The sequence below is a fragment of the Natator depressus genome, chromosome 11, assembly GCF_965152275.1.
Source record: "Natator depressus isolate rNatDep1 chromosome 11, rNatDep2.hap1, whole genome shotgun sequence".
Classification (NCBI taxonomy): domain Eukaryota; kingdom Metazoa; phylum Chordata; order Testudines; family Cheloniidae; genus Natator; species Natator depressus.
Genome location: NC_134244.1, coordinates 12838456 through 12856516, shown reverse-complemented (window position 1 = coordinate 12856516; position 18061 = coordinate 12838456). Strand labels below are relative to the sequence as shown.

The window sequence follows — 18061 nt, the reverse complement described above, 5'->3', positions numbered from 1 at the left end:
AGGATGGACAGGTCACTCATACAGAGCGATTTGGACCATATAGTAATCTGGGAGCAAGCAGTACTGCCAAATGTAATGCCACACATCTAGGAACAAAGAGTGTAGGCTGTACTTACAGGATGGGGGACTCTGTCCTGGGAAGCAGTGCTTCTGAAAAAGACTTGGGGATCCTGATGGATAAGCATCAGAATATAAACTCGCTGTGCAATACTGGCTAACAAGGCTAATGAGATCTTTGAATGTATAAACAGGGGACTGTCAAGTAGGAGTAGGGAGGTTATATCGCCTTTACATTTGGCAGTGGTGCAATTCTTCTGGAATACTGTGTCCATTTCTGGTGTCCACAGTTCAAGAAGGATGTTGAAACATTGGAGAATGTTCTGAGAAGAACCATGAGAATGATTAAGTATTGGAAAACCTATTTTACAGTGGTAAACTCAAGGAACTCAATCCATGTAGCTTATCAGAGAGAAGGTTGGGGGTTATTTGAGTATCTACATGGGGAATAGAAATATTATAATAGAGGGTTCTTCCTTCTAGCAGACAAAATATAACAAGATCTAATGGCTGGAAATTACAACTAGACAAATTTAGACTAAAAATAAACTGGACAAATTTTAGACTAAAATTACCTTTAAGAAGTAATAAAATTTTGAACAGTCAAGGCAGTGGATTCTCCATCACTGAAAATTTTAAAATCAAAATTGGAGCTTTCCCTAAAAGATATGCTCCAGTAAAACCACAGCTATTGGATTTCAAATAGAAATTAATTCAGGGAAATCCTATAGCCCATGATATGCAGGAGATGATCACAGTGGTCTCTTCTGGCCTTAAAATTGAGGAGTCTATCAATTACTATTGGTGTTATGAGATCCCCCTGCTACAGAATTCTCCTGGTCTATTATGATGCTGTTGCCAACACATCTGAATTGTGTACAGATTAATGTCACACACTTTTCTTTTCCTTGCCAAATATCTGAACATAGAGATACAGTGTTATGACTAGATATCTACTCATCCAGCTATACAAGAACTTTAAAGGCATTTCGTACGTTGCAAACTGCACACAACAGTCATAGAGCTAGGAGACAAAGATGTTGTCAGTTGTATTGCTGTGGGTTAGCAGTGGCCTTCACTGGTCAGCTGTGTTTATCACATGTAGTCTGTTCTTTAAGTATAGCTTTGGGTTCTTATTACAGATCCCATATGCTTTATATTCTGCTTTAAGATGGAAGTACAAATTAGAAAGTGTTGGCCCAGAGTCAACAAGAGTCCAAGGTTGTGTGGTTAGGTTGATCACATCACAGTGGGCCGGTGCAGTTTAAGAACATAAGAAAATGATGCATTTGGACTCTGAAAAGTAATAGGGCTAGAGGATGGTGGCTGACTGCACATCTTGTCAGATCATCATCACTAGTTTTGGCCTTAGAGAAAGACATGCAGTTTGACCTCCTAACTGAAGAAAGAGCTCCGTACTACTGAATTGGAATGAAAACAGAAAAAACAAAAAGTTTAGAAACAAAATTAAAAAAAAAATCTGTTTTAGATTACTTGAAATGCTCTGTTTTGATTAAATTGAAACATTGTTCCAATTCTGACATCTAAAAATATATATAAATTTCAAAACGAAAAATCAGAATGCTTCGTTTCCAATATTTTTAAAACAAAATTTCATTGAAATGGACATATTCTCACAGAAAGTTTTGATGCTGATGAAATTCCATTTTCTGGTGGAAACGTGTTTCATAAAAACATTTGGACCAGCTCTAATTGTTATCTGAGGCTCCAATCCAGCAAGGCACTTAATTGGTCCCATTGAAGGCAGTTGCGGGGTTTCACAGTCTGGCTCAGCCCCATCATTGAAGTAAGTTCAGCTCCCTTGTGCCAGGATAGGTGTTCCCTTTTGGCCAATTAAGAGGACAGGGCAGCACCTGGGGGTTAAAGGATCAGGGAGAGACAGAAGGAAGTCTCTGGGAAAAGCAACAGAGAGCTGTCTGCAGGCCCTCCCTGGAAAGGAGGAGGAATTATCAGGAAGCCAGCAGAGGAGCTAGCCTGCTGACTTTTCAAGAGCCAAAGCCAGAGCCAGCAGGCTGAAAAGATCTGCGGGCTAGGAAGCCAATGGAGGGGATCGCCAGCCATCCTTCCTGGGCCAGAAAGTCATGGCTGGAGAGGGCTGAAGGCTCAGAGCAACAGAGGGAGAGGTCTGCTGGCCTCAGAGTTGGAGAGCTGAAGCTAGAGGGCCAGAAGGCTGGGAGTGAGGCATCATGAGGGATGCTGGAGCCGTACAGGAGGGCTGAGGCATGGTGAGGAATGGGGTGCTGTACTGGAGATCTGGGGCATGGCAAAATAACACTGGGGCTCTATTCGATGTTCTCTCTGGACTCGGGTTGTGGGACTTGGTTGGGTCTTGTTTCATTATGGTTTAGATGCATAGGACTTTTAAAATAAATGAACCCCACAAGGGCCATTCGTTCTCAGAAAGATAGCTTGGGGAGCCTGAAGGAGGGAAACTGAGGCAGGTGTGCTTGTCATGCCTCAGACTGCCACCAGAGGATGCTCCAGACAGGCACTGCCCTGTGACAGATGGCTACTCTTGTGCATAAAGTTAAGCATGGGCCAAAATTGATAGCAATTGCACAGTGTGATCTGATAGCTGAGTTCCTATTATTATTATTTATTTTTGTAGAGCCTCATTCATGGACCAGGACCCCATTGTACTCGGTTCTCTTGATAGGAGGCCTTTAAAGCACCAGGAATGCCAGAAATAATGCCTAGCTTCTTGTTAGTAAGAGCTTGTGCTTCTATTCTGCTATACATGGCAGTGAATATTGACCTCTTCTTTGTCATATGTTGCATTTCCTGCCTCATACTGAGAGCAGTGGCTCCTGCAGTTCCTTCACCATCTCAGATTATGTATTAACAGGCCCAAATGCTTGACATTTAGGCTTTGTTGTGGTTGCAGCTTGTGTGCGTATGTTTGGAAAAGAGCTGAGATGCTGCCTGTCTTTTCTTTTCAAGCTCTGAAGATTTCAAGGGTATATCTACACTGTAACATAAGCCCACCCTTGATCCTGGGCTCCAAGCTAACCCCCCTTGCGTCTACACTGCAATTGCACTAACCCAGGGCTCAGAAGCAGGGTCCCAGGACCTTGCAGGGCTGGAGGATCCAAGCTCAAGTTAAGCCGAGAACCAGGATCCAAGCCTTATTGCTTTGCAATGTAGACGCAGCCTCCCAGAAGGGGTCCAGGGAGTCAGCCGAATGTAAGAACATAAGAATGGCCATCCTGGGTCAGACCAAAGGTCCATCTAGCCCAGTATCCTATCTTCTGACAGTGGCCAATGCCAGGTGCTTCAAAGGGAATGAACAGAACAGATAATCACCAAGTGATCCATCCCCTGTCACCCATTCCCAGCTTCTGGCAAACAGAGGCTAGGGACACCATCCCTGCCCATCCTGGCTAATAGCCATCAATGGACCTATCCTCAATGAATTATCTAGTTCTTTTTTGAACCCTGTTAGAGTCTTGGCCTTTCCAACATCCTTAGGCAAAGAGTTCCACAGGCCGACTGTGCGTTGTGTGAAGAAATACTTCCTTTTGTTTTAAACCTGCTGCCTATTAATTTCATTAGGTGACCCCTAATTCTTGTGCTATGAGAAGTAAATAACACTTCCTTATTTACTTTCGCCACACCAGTCATGATTTTATAGACCTCAATCATACCCCCCCTTAGTCCTCTCTTTTCCAAGCTGAAAAGTCTCAGTCTTATTAATCTCTCCTCAGACGGGAGCTGTTCCATACCCCTCATCATTTTTGTTGCCCTTTTCTGTACCTTTTCCAATTCCAAAGTCTCTTTTTTGAGATGGGGCGACTACATCTGCACGCAGTATTCAAGATGTGGGCGTGCCATGGATTGACATAGAGGCAATATGATATTTTCTGTCTTATTATCTATCCCTTTCCTAATGATTCCCAGCATTCTTTTGACTGCTGCTGCACATGGAGTGGATGTTTTCAGAGAACTATCCACAATGATTCCAAGATCTCTTTCTTGAGTGGTAACAGCTCATTTAGATCATTTTATTTGTATAGTTGGGATTATGTTTTCCAATGTGCATTACTTTGCACTTATCAGCATTGAATTTCATCTGCCATTTTGTTGCCTAGTCCTGCGCACCACCTTTCAGGAAGGATGTGGACAAATTGGAGAAAGTCCAGAGAAGAGCAACAAAAATGATTAAAGGTCTAGAAAACATGACCTATGAGGAAAGATTTAAAAAACTGGGGTTCTTTAATCTGGAGAAGAGAAGACTGAGAGGGGACATGATCATTGTTTTCAAGTACCTAAAAGGTTGTTACAGGGAGGAGGGTGAAAACTGATTCTCCTTAACCTCTGAGAATAGGACAAGAAGCAATGGGCTTAAATTGCAGCAAGGGAAGTTTAGATTGGACATTAGGAAAAACTTCCTGTCAGGGTGGTTAAGCACTGGAACAAATGGCCTACAGAGGTTGTGGAATCTCCATTGTTGGAGGCTTTTAAGAACCGATTAGACAAACGCCTGTCATGAATGGTCTAGTTATTACTTGGGTCTGGTCTCCACTACAGACCTATCTTGGTATAACTACATCACTTGGGGGTGTGAAAAATCCACAACCTAACCCCCCGTGTAGGCAGCGCTATGTTGGTGGAAGAGTTTCTCCCACCGACACTGCTACTGCCTCTTGGGGAGGTGGACTGACTAAGCCAACAGACTTAGAGTATTTTCATTAAAGCACTACAGCGGCATCGGTACAGCTGTGCCAAAGAAGCATTTTAAGTGTAGACATGCCCTAAGTCCTGCCTTGAGTGCAGGGGCTGGATTGGATGACATATGGAGGTCCCTTCCAGTTCCACACTTCTGTGAGTCTGTGACTAGAGCTTCTAGCTACAGCAATACAAATAATAAATACAAACCTACTTACAGTTCGCCACTGAGGGGTGCTCATCACCTTTCTCTTTCATTTTCTAGCTTGCGAAGATGGATATAGGCTTGAAAATGAGACGTGTGTGAGGTATAGTAATCTCTGTTTCTTAACCTAACCCCCTTTTCCCCACCCACTCCCAAAATTGCTTTGGTAACATGTTGTCACAACTAAGGCTCAGATGTTTAAAACTCATAGTTCTTTCATGTTACAGGTGCCCGTTCGGCTTAGGGGGATTGAACTGTAGAAACCGTAAGTATGGAACTTCTTGTCCTTTCACGTTATTCTTCGTTAGGGTCATGAGGGCACAAATGGCTCTTCTATTTCTGATATGTTTTCAGCCTGAACTGCAATCAGAGTGCTTTGTTCTTCTACTTAGCGGGGCAGAATTTTCCTTGGATCACAGTTACCAGTCAGCACTAATGAGAAATTCTTATACTTTTTATAAAATAGAACTCTTACACAATGCTAGAAAGTTGGAGTAGTAAGTTTTATTGCTGAACCAGGTGTGGTCATTTGCTTAACATTAAAGCTGGTCAGAAAATTCCAACATTTTGGGTGGAAAAAAGTCCCAAATTGGGCCAAAATTTGAAATTTCAAAATTTTTCTCAGAACAAAAATTCAAAAATCATTTGATTTGAAAGCATCATATAGTTTCATTTAATAATCTCAAAACATTAATCATGTAATCTAATCTAATCTAAATGTCTAAACAAAATGAAACAAACAAGAAAGTCGTAACAAATCATTTCAAAATTTTACCATTGAACATTTTGTTGAGATCTTCTTGTTCCTGCAATAAGTTTCAATTTTGATCAAACTGAATTTTCCAATGGAAGAGTGTTCCATCCTTTTTTTCGATCAGCTCTACTCAACATTATTACACAAATGACTTCTTGGAAGCCTCCTCTGCACACGTATAGACCCACAGACTTTAAGGTCAGAAGGGACCATTGTGGTCATCTGGCCTGACCTTCTGCACATTGCAGGCCACAGAACCTCCCCCACGCACTCCTGTAACAGACCCATAACCTCTGGCTGAGTTACTGAAGTCATCAAATCATGGTTTAAAGACTTCAACTTATAGAGAATTCACCATTTACACTAGTTTAAACCTGCAGGGGACCCGTGCCCCATGCTGCAGAGGAAGTGAAAAAGTACAGTCTGTCATGAGCTGATCGCTGCTGCTTAAAGATGATCTGAAGTGAATTGGCAGACTTTTCGTTGCACGCCTCTCATATTTTCATAAGTACAAACTGTCCCAAAACGGGGACCTGTTTTTCCATGTCTAACAGTTCCCATTTTTCTACTCTGTCCTCCAAAACTCCACAGCTCCAGGTAAATCTGCCTGACATAATTTAATGTCCTATTTGATAATTATTGAACAAGAGAAGATAATTCCTAATCCTTTTGCCTGATGGATATGTAGTTATATACCTGTATACTCACTTAAATATTTACAAGCATGTTATCATTTCTCAGTGAGTGAGGTCTCCTTTGTCTCTTGTGTTTAGCGTATCAGCTAATCACCGTGGTGATTGCAGCTGCAGGAGGGGGACTTCTGCTTATCCTGGGGATAGCACTGATCATCACTTGCTGCCGGTAGGTATCATAAACCAGATGCAAAATCCTGTGTTATTGATGTTAATGGATTATACAGGACTTAGTGCCTCACCTCTAGAGCTGAAAGGCCAAACATGCAGAGAACAAAACCTAGTGTAAACAATATATTTAGTAAAAAGAAAAGGAGGACTTGTGGCACCTTAGAGACTAACAAATTTATCTGAGCATAAGCTTTCGTGAGCTACAGCTCACTTCATTGGATGCATCTGATGAAGTGAGCTGTAGCTCATGAAAGCTTATGCTCAGATAAATTTGTTAGTCTCTAAGGTGCCACAAGTCCTCCTTTTCTTTTTGCGGATACAGACTAACACAGCTGCTACTCTGAAATATATTTAGTGGAGATACCAAGGGATATATTGTACTTACACTTTGGGGAAAATCTTTTTTTTTTCCCAGGAGCCAGCCCAAGTAACTCAGCTGATTGCTGGGAATCATGTTAATTGGGATGGGGAGATAAAGGAATCCTGCCTGCTCCGAGCCATGGAGTTGCCTTGCAAAGGCAACTCCAGCTGAGATGAAAGAAACAATTTATGCAATAGGAAAGACTAGAGGATTTTGGGTAGTGGGTAATGCTCTGGTCACCCCCAAACCCCAGCCCAGCCCCACTGCTCAGACACCCTGTTCTTGGCCATGTAGGAAGGTTCTGCAGAGCTGGATTCCATATCACACATGAAGTGCAGGCCTCTACATGTTCTTACCAGTGCTGCCTCTCTTTGGCACCACAAAATTACCCTGGCCAGGAGGCCTTCTGTACCTATGGACTGGGAGCAACACTTAATTTGTGCCAGGGCTGAGCCCCAGCATCTTTAAGCTTGGCAGTTCATAGCCCCGGCACCTCTGGGCTTGGCAGTTCATAGCCCCGGCACCTCTGGGCTTGGCAGTTCATAGTCCTGGCACCTCTGGGCTTGCCGCGTCAGTTATGAAAGTAAAAAAATTGCTTGAAGCCCAGTATCTAAAGGCTTGAGCCCCAGCACGTCTTTCATTGCAAATTAAGCACCGAATAAGAGGCAGGATTTACCCCATAGTTAAATAGAATTATACTCAATGTATTTAATATAGCACTTTACAATATTAATTAAAACTGTACCACACTTTTGTGAAGTAGACAAGTATTATGATACCAGTTCTGTAGATGGGTAACATGATTGTGTCAGGGGCACCTAGCAAGTCAGTGGTATAGCAAAGAACAGAACCCAGGTGTCCTGACTCCTTGTCTTCATATCTAGGTACAAGATCACCTCCCTTCCTTAAGTAGGCTATCCACTCAGTAGCATATATGTTCAGCATTGGGATATCACCCTCCTTGGGGACACAGTTTTGGATCTAAATCTCCTCCAAAGGAGATTCTCATAAGATACAGTAGATAGGTGGGTTGTTTGGGGGAGGGATGTTTTTGAGATTCAGGGGGTTCAGACCGGCTGCCTAGGGCATTGGTCCAAGCAGTTTTATTATACCTGCAAAATATGTCTATTCAAATGTACAGAAACTTGAGGAGCTTGATTCCCAGGTTTTCTGTGACCTTTCCCTGACTTTTGACACTTCCATGACTCTTCTGTGAACTAAGATACATCAATTCACTGATTTTTAAGGCCAAACAGGACCATTATGATAACCTAATCTGGTCTCCTGTGTAAAACAGGCCATAGACTCTCACCCAATGATTCCTGCATCCAGCCCATAACTTATATTTGAGCTAAAGCGCATCTCTTTTAGAAAGACAGACAGTCCTTATGTAAAGACTTCAAGTGATGGAGAATCCACCACGTCACTGGGTAAGTTGTTCCAGTGGTTAATTACCCTCACTGTTAAGTCATTCCTGCCTTAGTCACAAGGTTTGGGCTTGTCTGCACTGGGGATTCCAACCAAGTGTGCACCAGTGCAAACCCTGACTGTGAAGAAGAAAAGCTGCAATTTTTACACTAGTGCAACTTATTCCAGGGATAAGCTGCATTGGAGAAAACTGGAGTTTTCTTCACCTACAGTCTGGGTTCACACCACTGGAATGTGTTACCTAAGGAGGTGGTGGAATCTCCTTCCTTTGAGGTTTTTAAGGTCAGCTTGACAAAGCCCTGGCTGGGATGGTTTAGTTGGGGATTGGTCCTGCTTTGAGCAGGGGATTGGACTAGATGACCTCCTGAGGTCCCTTCCAACCCTGATATTCTATGATTCACTGCCTGGAATCAGGGCAAATCTCCTTAGATCAGGTCACCGTAACAAGACAGCAAGGTCAGTTTTGGCTTTTAACTTTTTTTTTTTTTTTTTTAACAGGAAGAATAAGAATGACATAAGTAAACTCATCTTCAAGAGTGGAGATTTCCAAATGTCGCCATATGCCGAGTACCCCAAGAATCCTCGAGCACAGGAGTGGGGCAGAGAGACCATAGAAATGCAAGAAAATGGAAGCACTAAAAACCTGCTGCAGATGACGGATGTATATTATTCGGTATCTATTCCTGGGTTCCATCTATACTGTCTCTTTTGTCTGATGGTCCAGAGATATTATATCCTTTGCTACGTGAGATGTGGACGCATGGCATGTAAGACAAAAAGACAAAAGCAAATGCCTGAGGTTATGAATAGAGTTTTGGGAGTCTTGCGGGCACAGTTTCTGAGCCTGCAAACCATTACTCATGTGAGTAAATCTAATGTAGTCAATGTGGTTGCTCATGTGAGCAAATGCTGAAGGATCAGGCCCATATTTTGCAATGATGTTGTCCAGTGATATAAGAGGACTATGAGCATTACTTTGTTTTGATTTGCATTTTATTTGCAAGGTAAATTTAAGTTTTTCCAGAGCACATTTATTGGGATATACCATAGCAATGGAATTGACCCTTGTCCCTGCTCTCAGAAAGCAAAAGCACCTTGGAAATTGAGGGGTTTCCCAAACTTTTCTGAAGTCCTTTATGATAACCAGTAAACAGGATGGTGAGTTTTTGCAGATGGTTGGTAAGGGCCTGCACAGGTGCATTGTACAGGAATGACGAGCCTCACAACAGGATCAAACAATGGTTTCATGCTACTCAATGGCACTTCTCACTGTGAGTAAGGATTCCACAGTCTAAGCGTTACGAAGCAAAGATCCTGCTGGTATCCAGATGGTACCCAATAATTTACTATAAAAAGAAAAGGAGTACTGGTGACACCTTAGAGACTAACCAATTTATTTGAGCATGAGCTTTCGTGAGCTACAGCTCACTTCATCGGATGCATACTGTGGAAATTGCAGAAGACATTATTATATACACAGACACCATGAAACAATACCTCCTCCCACCCCACTCTCCTGCTGGTAATAGCTTATCTAAAGTGATCATCAAGATGGGCCATTTCCAGCACAAATCCAGGTATTCTCACCCTCCGCCCCCCACAGACAAACTCACTCTGGGCCATTTCCTGCAGAAATCCAGGTTCTCTCACCCCCTCACCCCCCTCCAAAAACCACACACACAAACTCACTCTCCTGCTGGTAATAGCCTATCCAAAGTGACCACTCTCCTTACAACGTGCATGAAAATCAAGGTGGGCCATTTCCAGCACAAATCCAGGTTTTCTCACCCCCCCCTTCCTTGATTTTCATGCACGTTGTAAGGAGAGTGGTCACTTTGGATAGGCTATTACCAGCAGGAGAGTGAGTTTGTGTGTGTGTGGTTTTTGGAGGGGGGCGAGGGGGTGAGAGAACCTGGATTTCTGCAGGAAATGGCCCACCTTGATTATCATACACATTGTGAAGAGAGTGGTCACTTTGGGTGGGCTATTACCAGCAAGAGAGTGAGTTTGTCTGTGGGGGGGCGGAGGGTGAGAATACCTGGATTTGTGCTGGAAATGGCCCATCTTGATGATCACTTTAGATAAGCTATTACCAGCAGGAGAGTGGGGTGGGAGGAGGTATTGTTTCATGGTGTCTGTGTATATAATAATGTCTTCTGCAATTTCCACAGTATGCATCCGATGAAGTGAGCTGTAGCTCACGAAAGCTCATGCTCAAATAAATTGATAGTCTCTAAGGTGCCACCAGTACTCCTTTTCTTTTTGCGAATACAGACTAACACGGCTATTACTCTGAAACCAATAATTTACTATGGTGACTCAGCAGAGTTGTCTCTAAATGGAACTTTTTTCAGAGGCTTCCATGTGGCATTAGCTTCTCTTTGAAAGCTGAGCTGCTAACATCTTTCTGGGCTCCCTAAGAGGGGTATTCCCACAGCACACTGTGCTGATGTATTAGTGCTCTTCAGGTGCGTAGCGCCTCCCTTTGCATTCACAGGGACTGAGGAAGTGTTTGCTAAACCCTGATAGTTTCCAGATCCTCTCCCCTCTTAATTACCAGGTGCAAAGGCTAACAACAGTGGTTTGAGCTAACCAGCGGTTTGGGCCTGTATCACTTTGTCGATTGAGAGTTAGCCAAACGATTGCGCTTGTATACACATGGTGGTAATAGAGATAAATGTTCACAGTGTATTAATGAGCCTCACAGAGTCCTGCTATTCCACTGCTCTGAGAGTGCGCATCATGGAATCAGAGATCAAGTCTAGGCACGTCCCCGTTGCTTGAGATATTTAAAATTAGACTGAACAAACAACTAAAAGCCCTAGAAAATAGCAAGTAACAATCCTGAAATAGCAGGTGGAATGGATCTGAGAGATCATCTCAAACGACGACATTTCCTTGTAGCCACTGAAATAACTGTATTCAATCATTGCTTAAAATTATGGTCCAGATCCTCAGCTGATGTAAATCAACATTTTGTTCCCTTTGAAGCACCTGGCATTGGCCACTGTCGGAAGACAGGATACTGGGCTAGATGGACCTTTGGTCTGACCCAGTATGGCCGTTCTTATGTAACATAGCTCCATTGACTTCACTGAAGCGATGCTAATTTACATCAGCTAAATAAATGCCTGAAATTAAAGGGAACTCAGACAAGAACAAAAAAAACCAAACAAATTCAGGTGTTTGTCTGTTTCATCGCTTGAGTCTGGAGAAAGAAAAGATTTTAAGGCTACATTTGAAATAGGAATCAGGCCTCAGAATAAGAGCCTTTTCTTTTCTTTTTTATACTATAGGCAACTGGCCTAAGAAACGCTGAACTTGAAAGAAATGGACTTTATCCTCCTTACACTGGTTTACCTGGATCCCGACATTCATGCATCTACCCTGGACAATATAACCCATCCTTTATTAGTGACGAAAGCAGACGAAGAGACTATTTTTAACATAATTGTGTGGGAGTGGAAGATCAACATAGATACGTGTCCTTGTTTACCAGGTACACTCTGTCACATGACAGTTCAGCCGATATCAGTCTTAATCTTCACATACAGGAAAGACTTTGAACTCAAAAGAACACGGAGCATTGCTGCCTTGAAAATGCATTTGTAGTTGTTGAGTAGTGAAGACGGAGGGGAAGAATGAGCCAATATGCAAATCTGTAAAAGACCCAGGTGGAAGTATAAGGAAGCTTAACGTGCGTGCTCCACTTTTATCTTCGCCATTGACGTCACATAACATGAATTTGTTAATAGATCAGTACAGACAGACTAATTGTTGCCCACACTCTAAAATTGATACCACTAGGGAGTGTTTTGTTTACAGATATTGTAAAATTACAGATATTGGTCTGACTGCTGTGTGTTTCCTCTTGGCCAACTTTTATGCAAAGATACACTGTGTGCTCTTTTTGGGTAGGAAGTGTATGTTCATTTCAGACCCTTCTCTGCCTTTCCCTGGTTTGATCTGCTTCCTATGCAACAAGGGAGCTGGGGTGCCCACTAAATATTATTTGTCTTTATTGGTGTGTCATTCTGTCAAATGTCTCAGCGCTTAACTAAGCACTGCATCTGGCAATGATGGCTGAATTCATAGGTTGACATTTTCAAAGGAGTATGGGGGATTTAGCCACACTGTCTTAATTTTAGTGGGAAAAGGTATAGCTAATCCCTTGCATTGCTTTGAAAATCTCCTTTGTGTTTGGAAATGTCTGCACGTGACAGTGTATTGTCCACTGATCTGCAATGTTGTTCAAAGCTTGTATTATTATATTGTGGTAAGTCACCATAGCAACCTCCAGCAGGGATTTAAATGCTTTTTAAAAGCAGCAAGATCAGATAAAGTATTCATTAATGGAGCAATAAATTACAACATAGAATTGTTGAGGTAGATCGCATTGCTTTGCAGAAGATGTGTGTAGCCATAATGAACTTCAGGGAGAAAGTGGGCGAGAACAGAAGTATTATAGCCCTGGTTGGATTTATGTACCATGAATTTTAGACTTTGCATTGGATCCAGACAGCCACAGCTCCCATGATTTCAATGGGCACTGCAGAGCTACTCAGCACATCAGAAAATCAGGCCTGTTGTGGCCAGAGGCATTTGACGGTGGGAGCAGCACAAGGCTTTGGATCATAAAAAAACTGTTAAGGACTTCCATCTGTCTTCTCTGTGTCAGTCCTATTAGCTGGCAATTCGCACTGGATTGACAGTTAGTCACTGCAAATGGAGCTGGTCGGGAATTTGTGACATTTTGACCCAAAAAAATTCAACATTTTTACTAAAAAGCATTTTTTACAAGCTTATTGTATAGTCTGTGATTCTAGAAAATTTGAATGATCAACAACAAATTTGCATGAAAAACTACAAAATATTTGTTATGAAGGTCTTTCTGCATTTTTCAATAGGGTCTAACTTCACAATTGTTTCATTCTTGGAAAACTCTGAACTTGTTTCTCCCATCCTGTTTGGTAATACTATGTAGCTTCCCTGAACATACGTATTTTTGAAGATATCACATTTGGCTGTTGTAAAAATGTCTGTTGATCATTGAGGAAGAAGCCCCAAATTGATAATTAATTACATTCCTAACTCAGGGTCTGATCCAAAGCTCTCTGACTTCACTCTGTGCAGGGTTGGGTGCTTGGTGAAGATCACGTTAATCAAATACTCTTAGAGTTTGTCTTCACTGCAAAGTGAACTCAAATTATAACTCAAGTTGGCCCTAGCTCAATGCCCTTCCACACACAAAAATCCTTAACTCGAGTTAGCTGATCTGAGGTGGGGTATAAACTAAACTCAAATCAGCTATTAACATAATCTCTTTGCAGTGTGGATGCAGGCTAGTTCCACTCTAGTGCCACTAATCTTACAATGCTTTCCCACAATTCCTCCTGCGTGCTCAGAAAAGGCTGACAAGTTCTCCCACAATACATGAGAGAGAATTTATAGAGTGGCTTTCCTTACTGCAGTGTTTAACAATGGAACGTGCCCTTAGAATTCTTAGTGCCACATATGAATGAGTACAGCATGAGTGTGGATGCAGGAACTTGAGTGCTATATCCCAGAGTGGCTGCTCTCACTCTGGCTAGGCTAAATCTAGAGCAGTAACTGCAGTGAAGGTCACATGAGTTAACTCTATAGTGAAAACAGACCCTCAATTAACTGACACTTAATAGTGTTTAAGAGTCCTGTGGCACCTTATATAAGGTGCCACAGGACTCTTTGCCGCTTTTACAGATCCAGACTAACACGGCTGCCCCTCTGATACTTAATAGTGTTTGTTTGCCATAGAGCCTGTGATCCTAAAGAGTCTTGCCCAGCACTCAGCAAGCTGTTGTGTCCCATCTCAAGTGTGAACAGAGACACAAGTAAGATTCAGTACTAGGCATTAGTTCTTCTTTGAGTGCAGTGTCCTGTGGATGCTCTACTTCAGGTGTGCTTAAGCCATTGATTGGAGATTTTTGGTAGCAGCATCTGCTTGGTCCGCATATGTACCCCACACTCCTCCTGCCCCACACAGAAACTATATGAGGCCGTGCGGACGAACCACCCTCAGTTCCTTCTCAAGCACCTGCGGCCTGAGACAGAGTCTACAATTGTGCCTGTTCTCTACTTGTGTTCAGAATTTAGTTTGTTGGTTAATAGGTAGTGTTTGTAGTTGTTGGAACAGCTCTTTCTTTCTTTCTTTCTTTCTTTCTTTCAACAAAAAAGTTTAAAATATTATTTAAAACATTTTTGTTCATATATATAGTTAGTGTTGAGTCCCGTCCTCCCCTTCAGTAGGGATCAATTTGTTATTAATTTTCTTGGGATTGCTAGGCTTCCTGGGATTTAAAAAGTGTTTCTCTTGTCATGAGGCTATTCTAGTCATCAACTGGATTACCTGTTGGAATTGAAAACATTGGGTCTTTCTATGAACTGCATTAGGCTATAACTTAGCAGCAATAACAGCCTTTCACATACCCATAAGGGGTTTTTTGCCCTTTGCTCATCCAGCCATGGTAAGATTCCTAAGAGGTTTGTCAGATCTCTACTCACAAATCAGAGACTCTACTCCTAGCTGGGACCTGAACCTAGTCCTGTATTGCCTTATGAAGTACCCCTTTGAACCACTAGGTACTTGTTCTTTATTAGATCGATCAGTGAAGACATTCTTCTTGATAGCTATAACTTCTGCCCAAACGGTCAGAGAATTGGGGGCTTTAATGGTGGACCATCCCCCCCCCATTTATGGTATGCTTTACAGAGAAAGTATTTCTGTGGGCCCATCCCAGATTTTTACCTAAAATGTCCTCAGAATTTCTTATTAATCAAACCATCAGTCGCCTGGTTTGTTTGTTTTCCCCCAGCACCACATTGGACTAGTCAAGAAGCCATGTTGCATACTCTAGATGTTGGGAAAGCATTAGCTTTTTATTTAGATAGGACCAAACCTTTTAGAAGGTCTCCTAGACTATTTGTGTCCATTGCAGACAGAAACAAGTGTTCGGTTATTTCAAAACAGAAGTTATCAAAGTGAATCTCTGATGTATTACAGTCTATTATGACAAAACTCAGATTCAGCCCCCTTCAAGAGTGATGGTACATTCCACTAGAGTACTTTCTCCTTCTACAGTCTAGCTTAAGGATGTGTCAATTGTAGACATCTGTGGAGCGCAACATGACCCTCGGCACCTACCTTTTCTAATCACTGTGCCTTGGTGTTTGCTGCAAGATCAGAGGTGGCTGTAGGCGATGCAGTTCTCTCTTCTGTATTGGACCCTGGTCCAAACCTCTCACTTTCTTAGGGGTGTACTGCTCTGACGTCCCCTGAAGTGGCGCACCCACAGGGACACTACTTGAGGAAGAAGGAGAGGTTACTCACCTTGTGCAGTAACTGTAGTTCTTTGACGTGTGTGTCCCTATGGGTGCTCCACTACCCGCCCTCCTTCCCCTTGGCTTTGGAGTCTCCTTTGTGGGACTTGCGGTGGAGAAGGAACTGAGGGTGGTTCACCCAGCGGCCCCATATAGGCTTAGTGCCGGGGTACAAGGATGTGTGGGGCACATATATGGGCCGAACGGGTGCTGCTATCAAAAACCTCTGATCAAAGGCGCAGGTGCAACTGAAGTGGAGCACCCACAGGAACATACATCTCAAAGAACTCCAGTTGCTGCACTAGGTGGGTAACCTCTCCTTCTCTGTACTTCATGGCAGTAGGTTTCAGACCCCGGTTCATGCCTTGTCCCTTGCTCTTGAGATTGCGAGATAAGAGAGGTGCGAGATAAGAGAGGAGTGTATCTGAGGAGACATTTGCTTAAGTGTGATCCGTAGTGTGTAAATACAGCACTTAACTGCGCACTCTGCTTTTTATGTTACTGCTGCAAGCAATAGGCAGAAGTAACAATGTGATTGTGCACCAATATTCTCAGTGATGCAGGGTCAGCATCCCCTGTTCTTCCCACCCTGCTTAGGCTTTTGATCTTGCCTTGAACTTCATACCTACCTTGTGCAGGCTCAAGGCCACAGATGGTAATATTTAACGTATCTCAAGTCTGAACAAGCAGGCGGTGTGATTCTTGCATAATCTGCTCCTGCCTAAGGAGCTCTACTTAAAGGAAAACTCTAGTGATTAGTTATAATACACAAAACAGCTTAATAGATAAACATAACTGGCTAGAAAGTATTACTGCAGAAAAGGAGCTGATGGTTATAGTGGATCACAAATTAAACATGAGCCAACAATGTGATGCAGTTGTAAAAAAGACAAATAACATTCTGGTATATGTTAACCACTCTGCTGTGCACTGATGAGACCTCATATGGAGTACTGTGCCCATTTCCGGGTGCCACACTTTAGGAAAGATGTGGACAAATGGAGGAGAGTCTGGAGGAGAGCAACAAAAATGATAAAAGGTTTAGAAAACCAGACCTATAAGGAAAGGTTAAAAAACTGGGTATGTTTAGTGTTGAGAAAAGAAGACTGAGGAGGGACCTGATAACAGCAGTCAGATAGGGCTGTTATAAAGAAGACAGTGATCAATTGTTCTCCTTGTCCACTGAAGGTAGGACAAGAAGTAATGGGCTTAGTCTGCAGCAAGGGAGATTTAGGTTACATGATTGGAAAAACTGTCTAACTACAAGGATATTAGAGAGACAAAGTGGGTGAGGTAATATCTTTTGTTGGACCAACTTCTGTTGGTGAGAGAGACAAGCTTTCGAACCACACTGAGTTCTTCTTTGGGTCTGGGAAAAGATACTCCCAGCATCAGAGCAAAATGCAAGTGGAACAGATTGTTTAGCATAAGTAGTTAGTACATATGGTAAGGAACCATTCAACGTAGAGTGGCCTGTTAACAAAAAGAGGGGTTAGTGGGTTACAAATTATTGTAATAATAAATCCAGTGTCTCACTTCAGTCCATGTTTTTTAGGGTCTAGCAGAGTAATGAATATAAGCTCCCCGGCTCATCTTTTGAAAGTGTTGTGCAGGTTTCCTTTGAGGATGAGGACTGAAAGGTCACATTGCTTTGTGAAAAGTGTTCACCCACAGGTGACTGGGTGTTTTTGTCTTTTATCATTTTCCTGTGTGAGTTCATTTGAGAGCGTAGTGGTTGCCTGGTTTCACCCACATAGTTGTTGTTGGGGCAGTTAGTGCACTGGATGAGGTACCATCATATGTTGTGATAGGCATGTGTAGGATCCGTGGATTTTGAAAGGTGTGTTGTGGGGGTGTTGATCATTGTAACAGTGGAGGGATAGGTAAGCACTGGAATAGGTTACCAAGGGAGGCTGTGGAATCCCTGCCACTGGCAGTGTTTAAGAACAGGTTCGACAAAAACCTGTCAGGAATGGTCTAGGTTTAGTTGGTTCTGCTCATTGCAGAGGATGGACTAGAGGACCTCTGAAGATCCCTTCCAGTCCTACACGTCCATGATTTTGTGATAAAGGATCTAAACTTTCAATATAGCTGTTAGAAACCCCTGGCACTTTAATCAGTATTTCCATTCAGTGAATGGTGCTTTTGCCCCCCTCGCTGGGGGCTGCTGTCTTCGTGCTACATCCCATCATAGGCTTATCTGATGATACAAATGAGGGACTTGATCCTGCAGCCCTCAAACAAGTAGCCTTTAGGCATCTAATCCTGCAAAGTGCTCAGTTCCTAATGATTCACTAAGAGTTAAGGAGGCCCAATCGCTCACAGGAGTTGAGCTCTATATGAGCAGTCCC

At 42.7% G+C, this 18061-nt stretch overlaps 1 protein-coding gene across 1 annotated transcript in view; it reads left to right on the top strand.

Moving 5' to 3' along the window:
• The window catches only part of HEG1 (heart development protein with EGF like domains 1), a 90294-nt gene extending 76277 nt beyond the window's left edge, over positions 1–14017 (top strand). Inside the window, exons 22-26 of the mRNA XM_074967227.1 lie at positions 5009–5051; positions 5176–5213; positions 6476–6563; positions 8853–9027; positions 11651–14017. Coding sequence (XP_074823328.1) covers positions 5009–5051; positions 5176–5213; positions 6476–6563; positions 8853–9027; positions 11651–11800 — 494 coding nt within the window. The 3' untranslated portion in view covers positions 11801–14017. The remainder of the gene's footprint in view (positions 1–5008; positions 5052–5175; positions 5214–6475; positions 6564–8852; positions 9028–11650) is intronic.
• The last annotated feature ends 4044 nt before the right edge of the window (positions 14018–18061 follow it).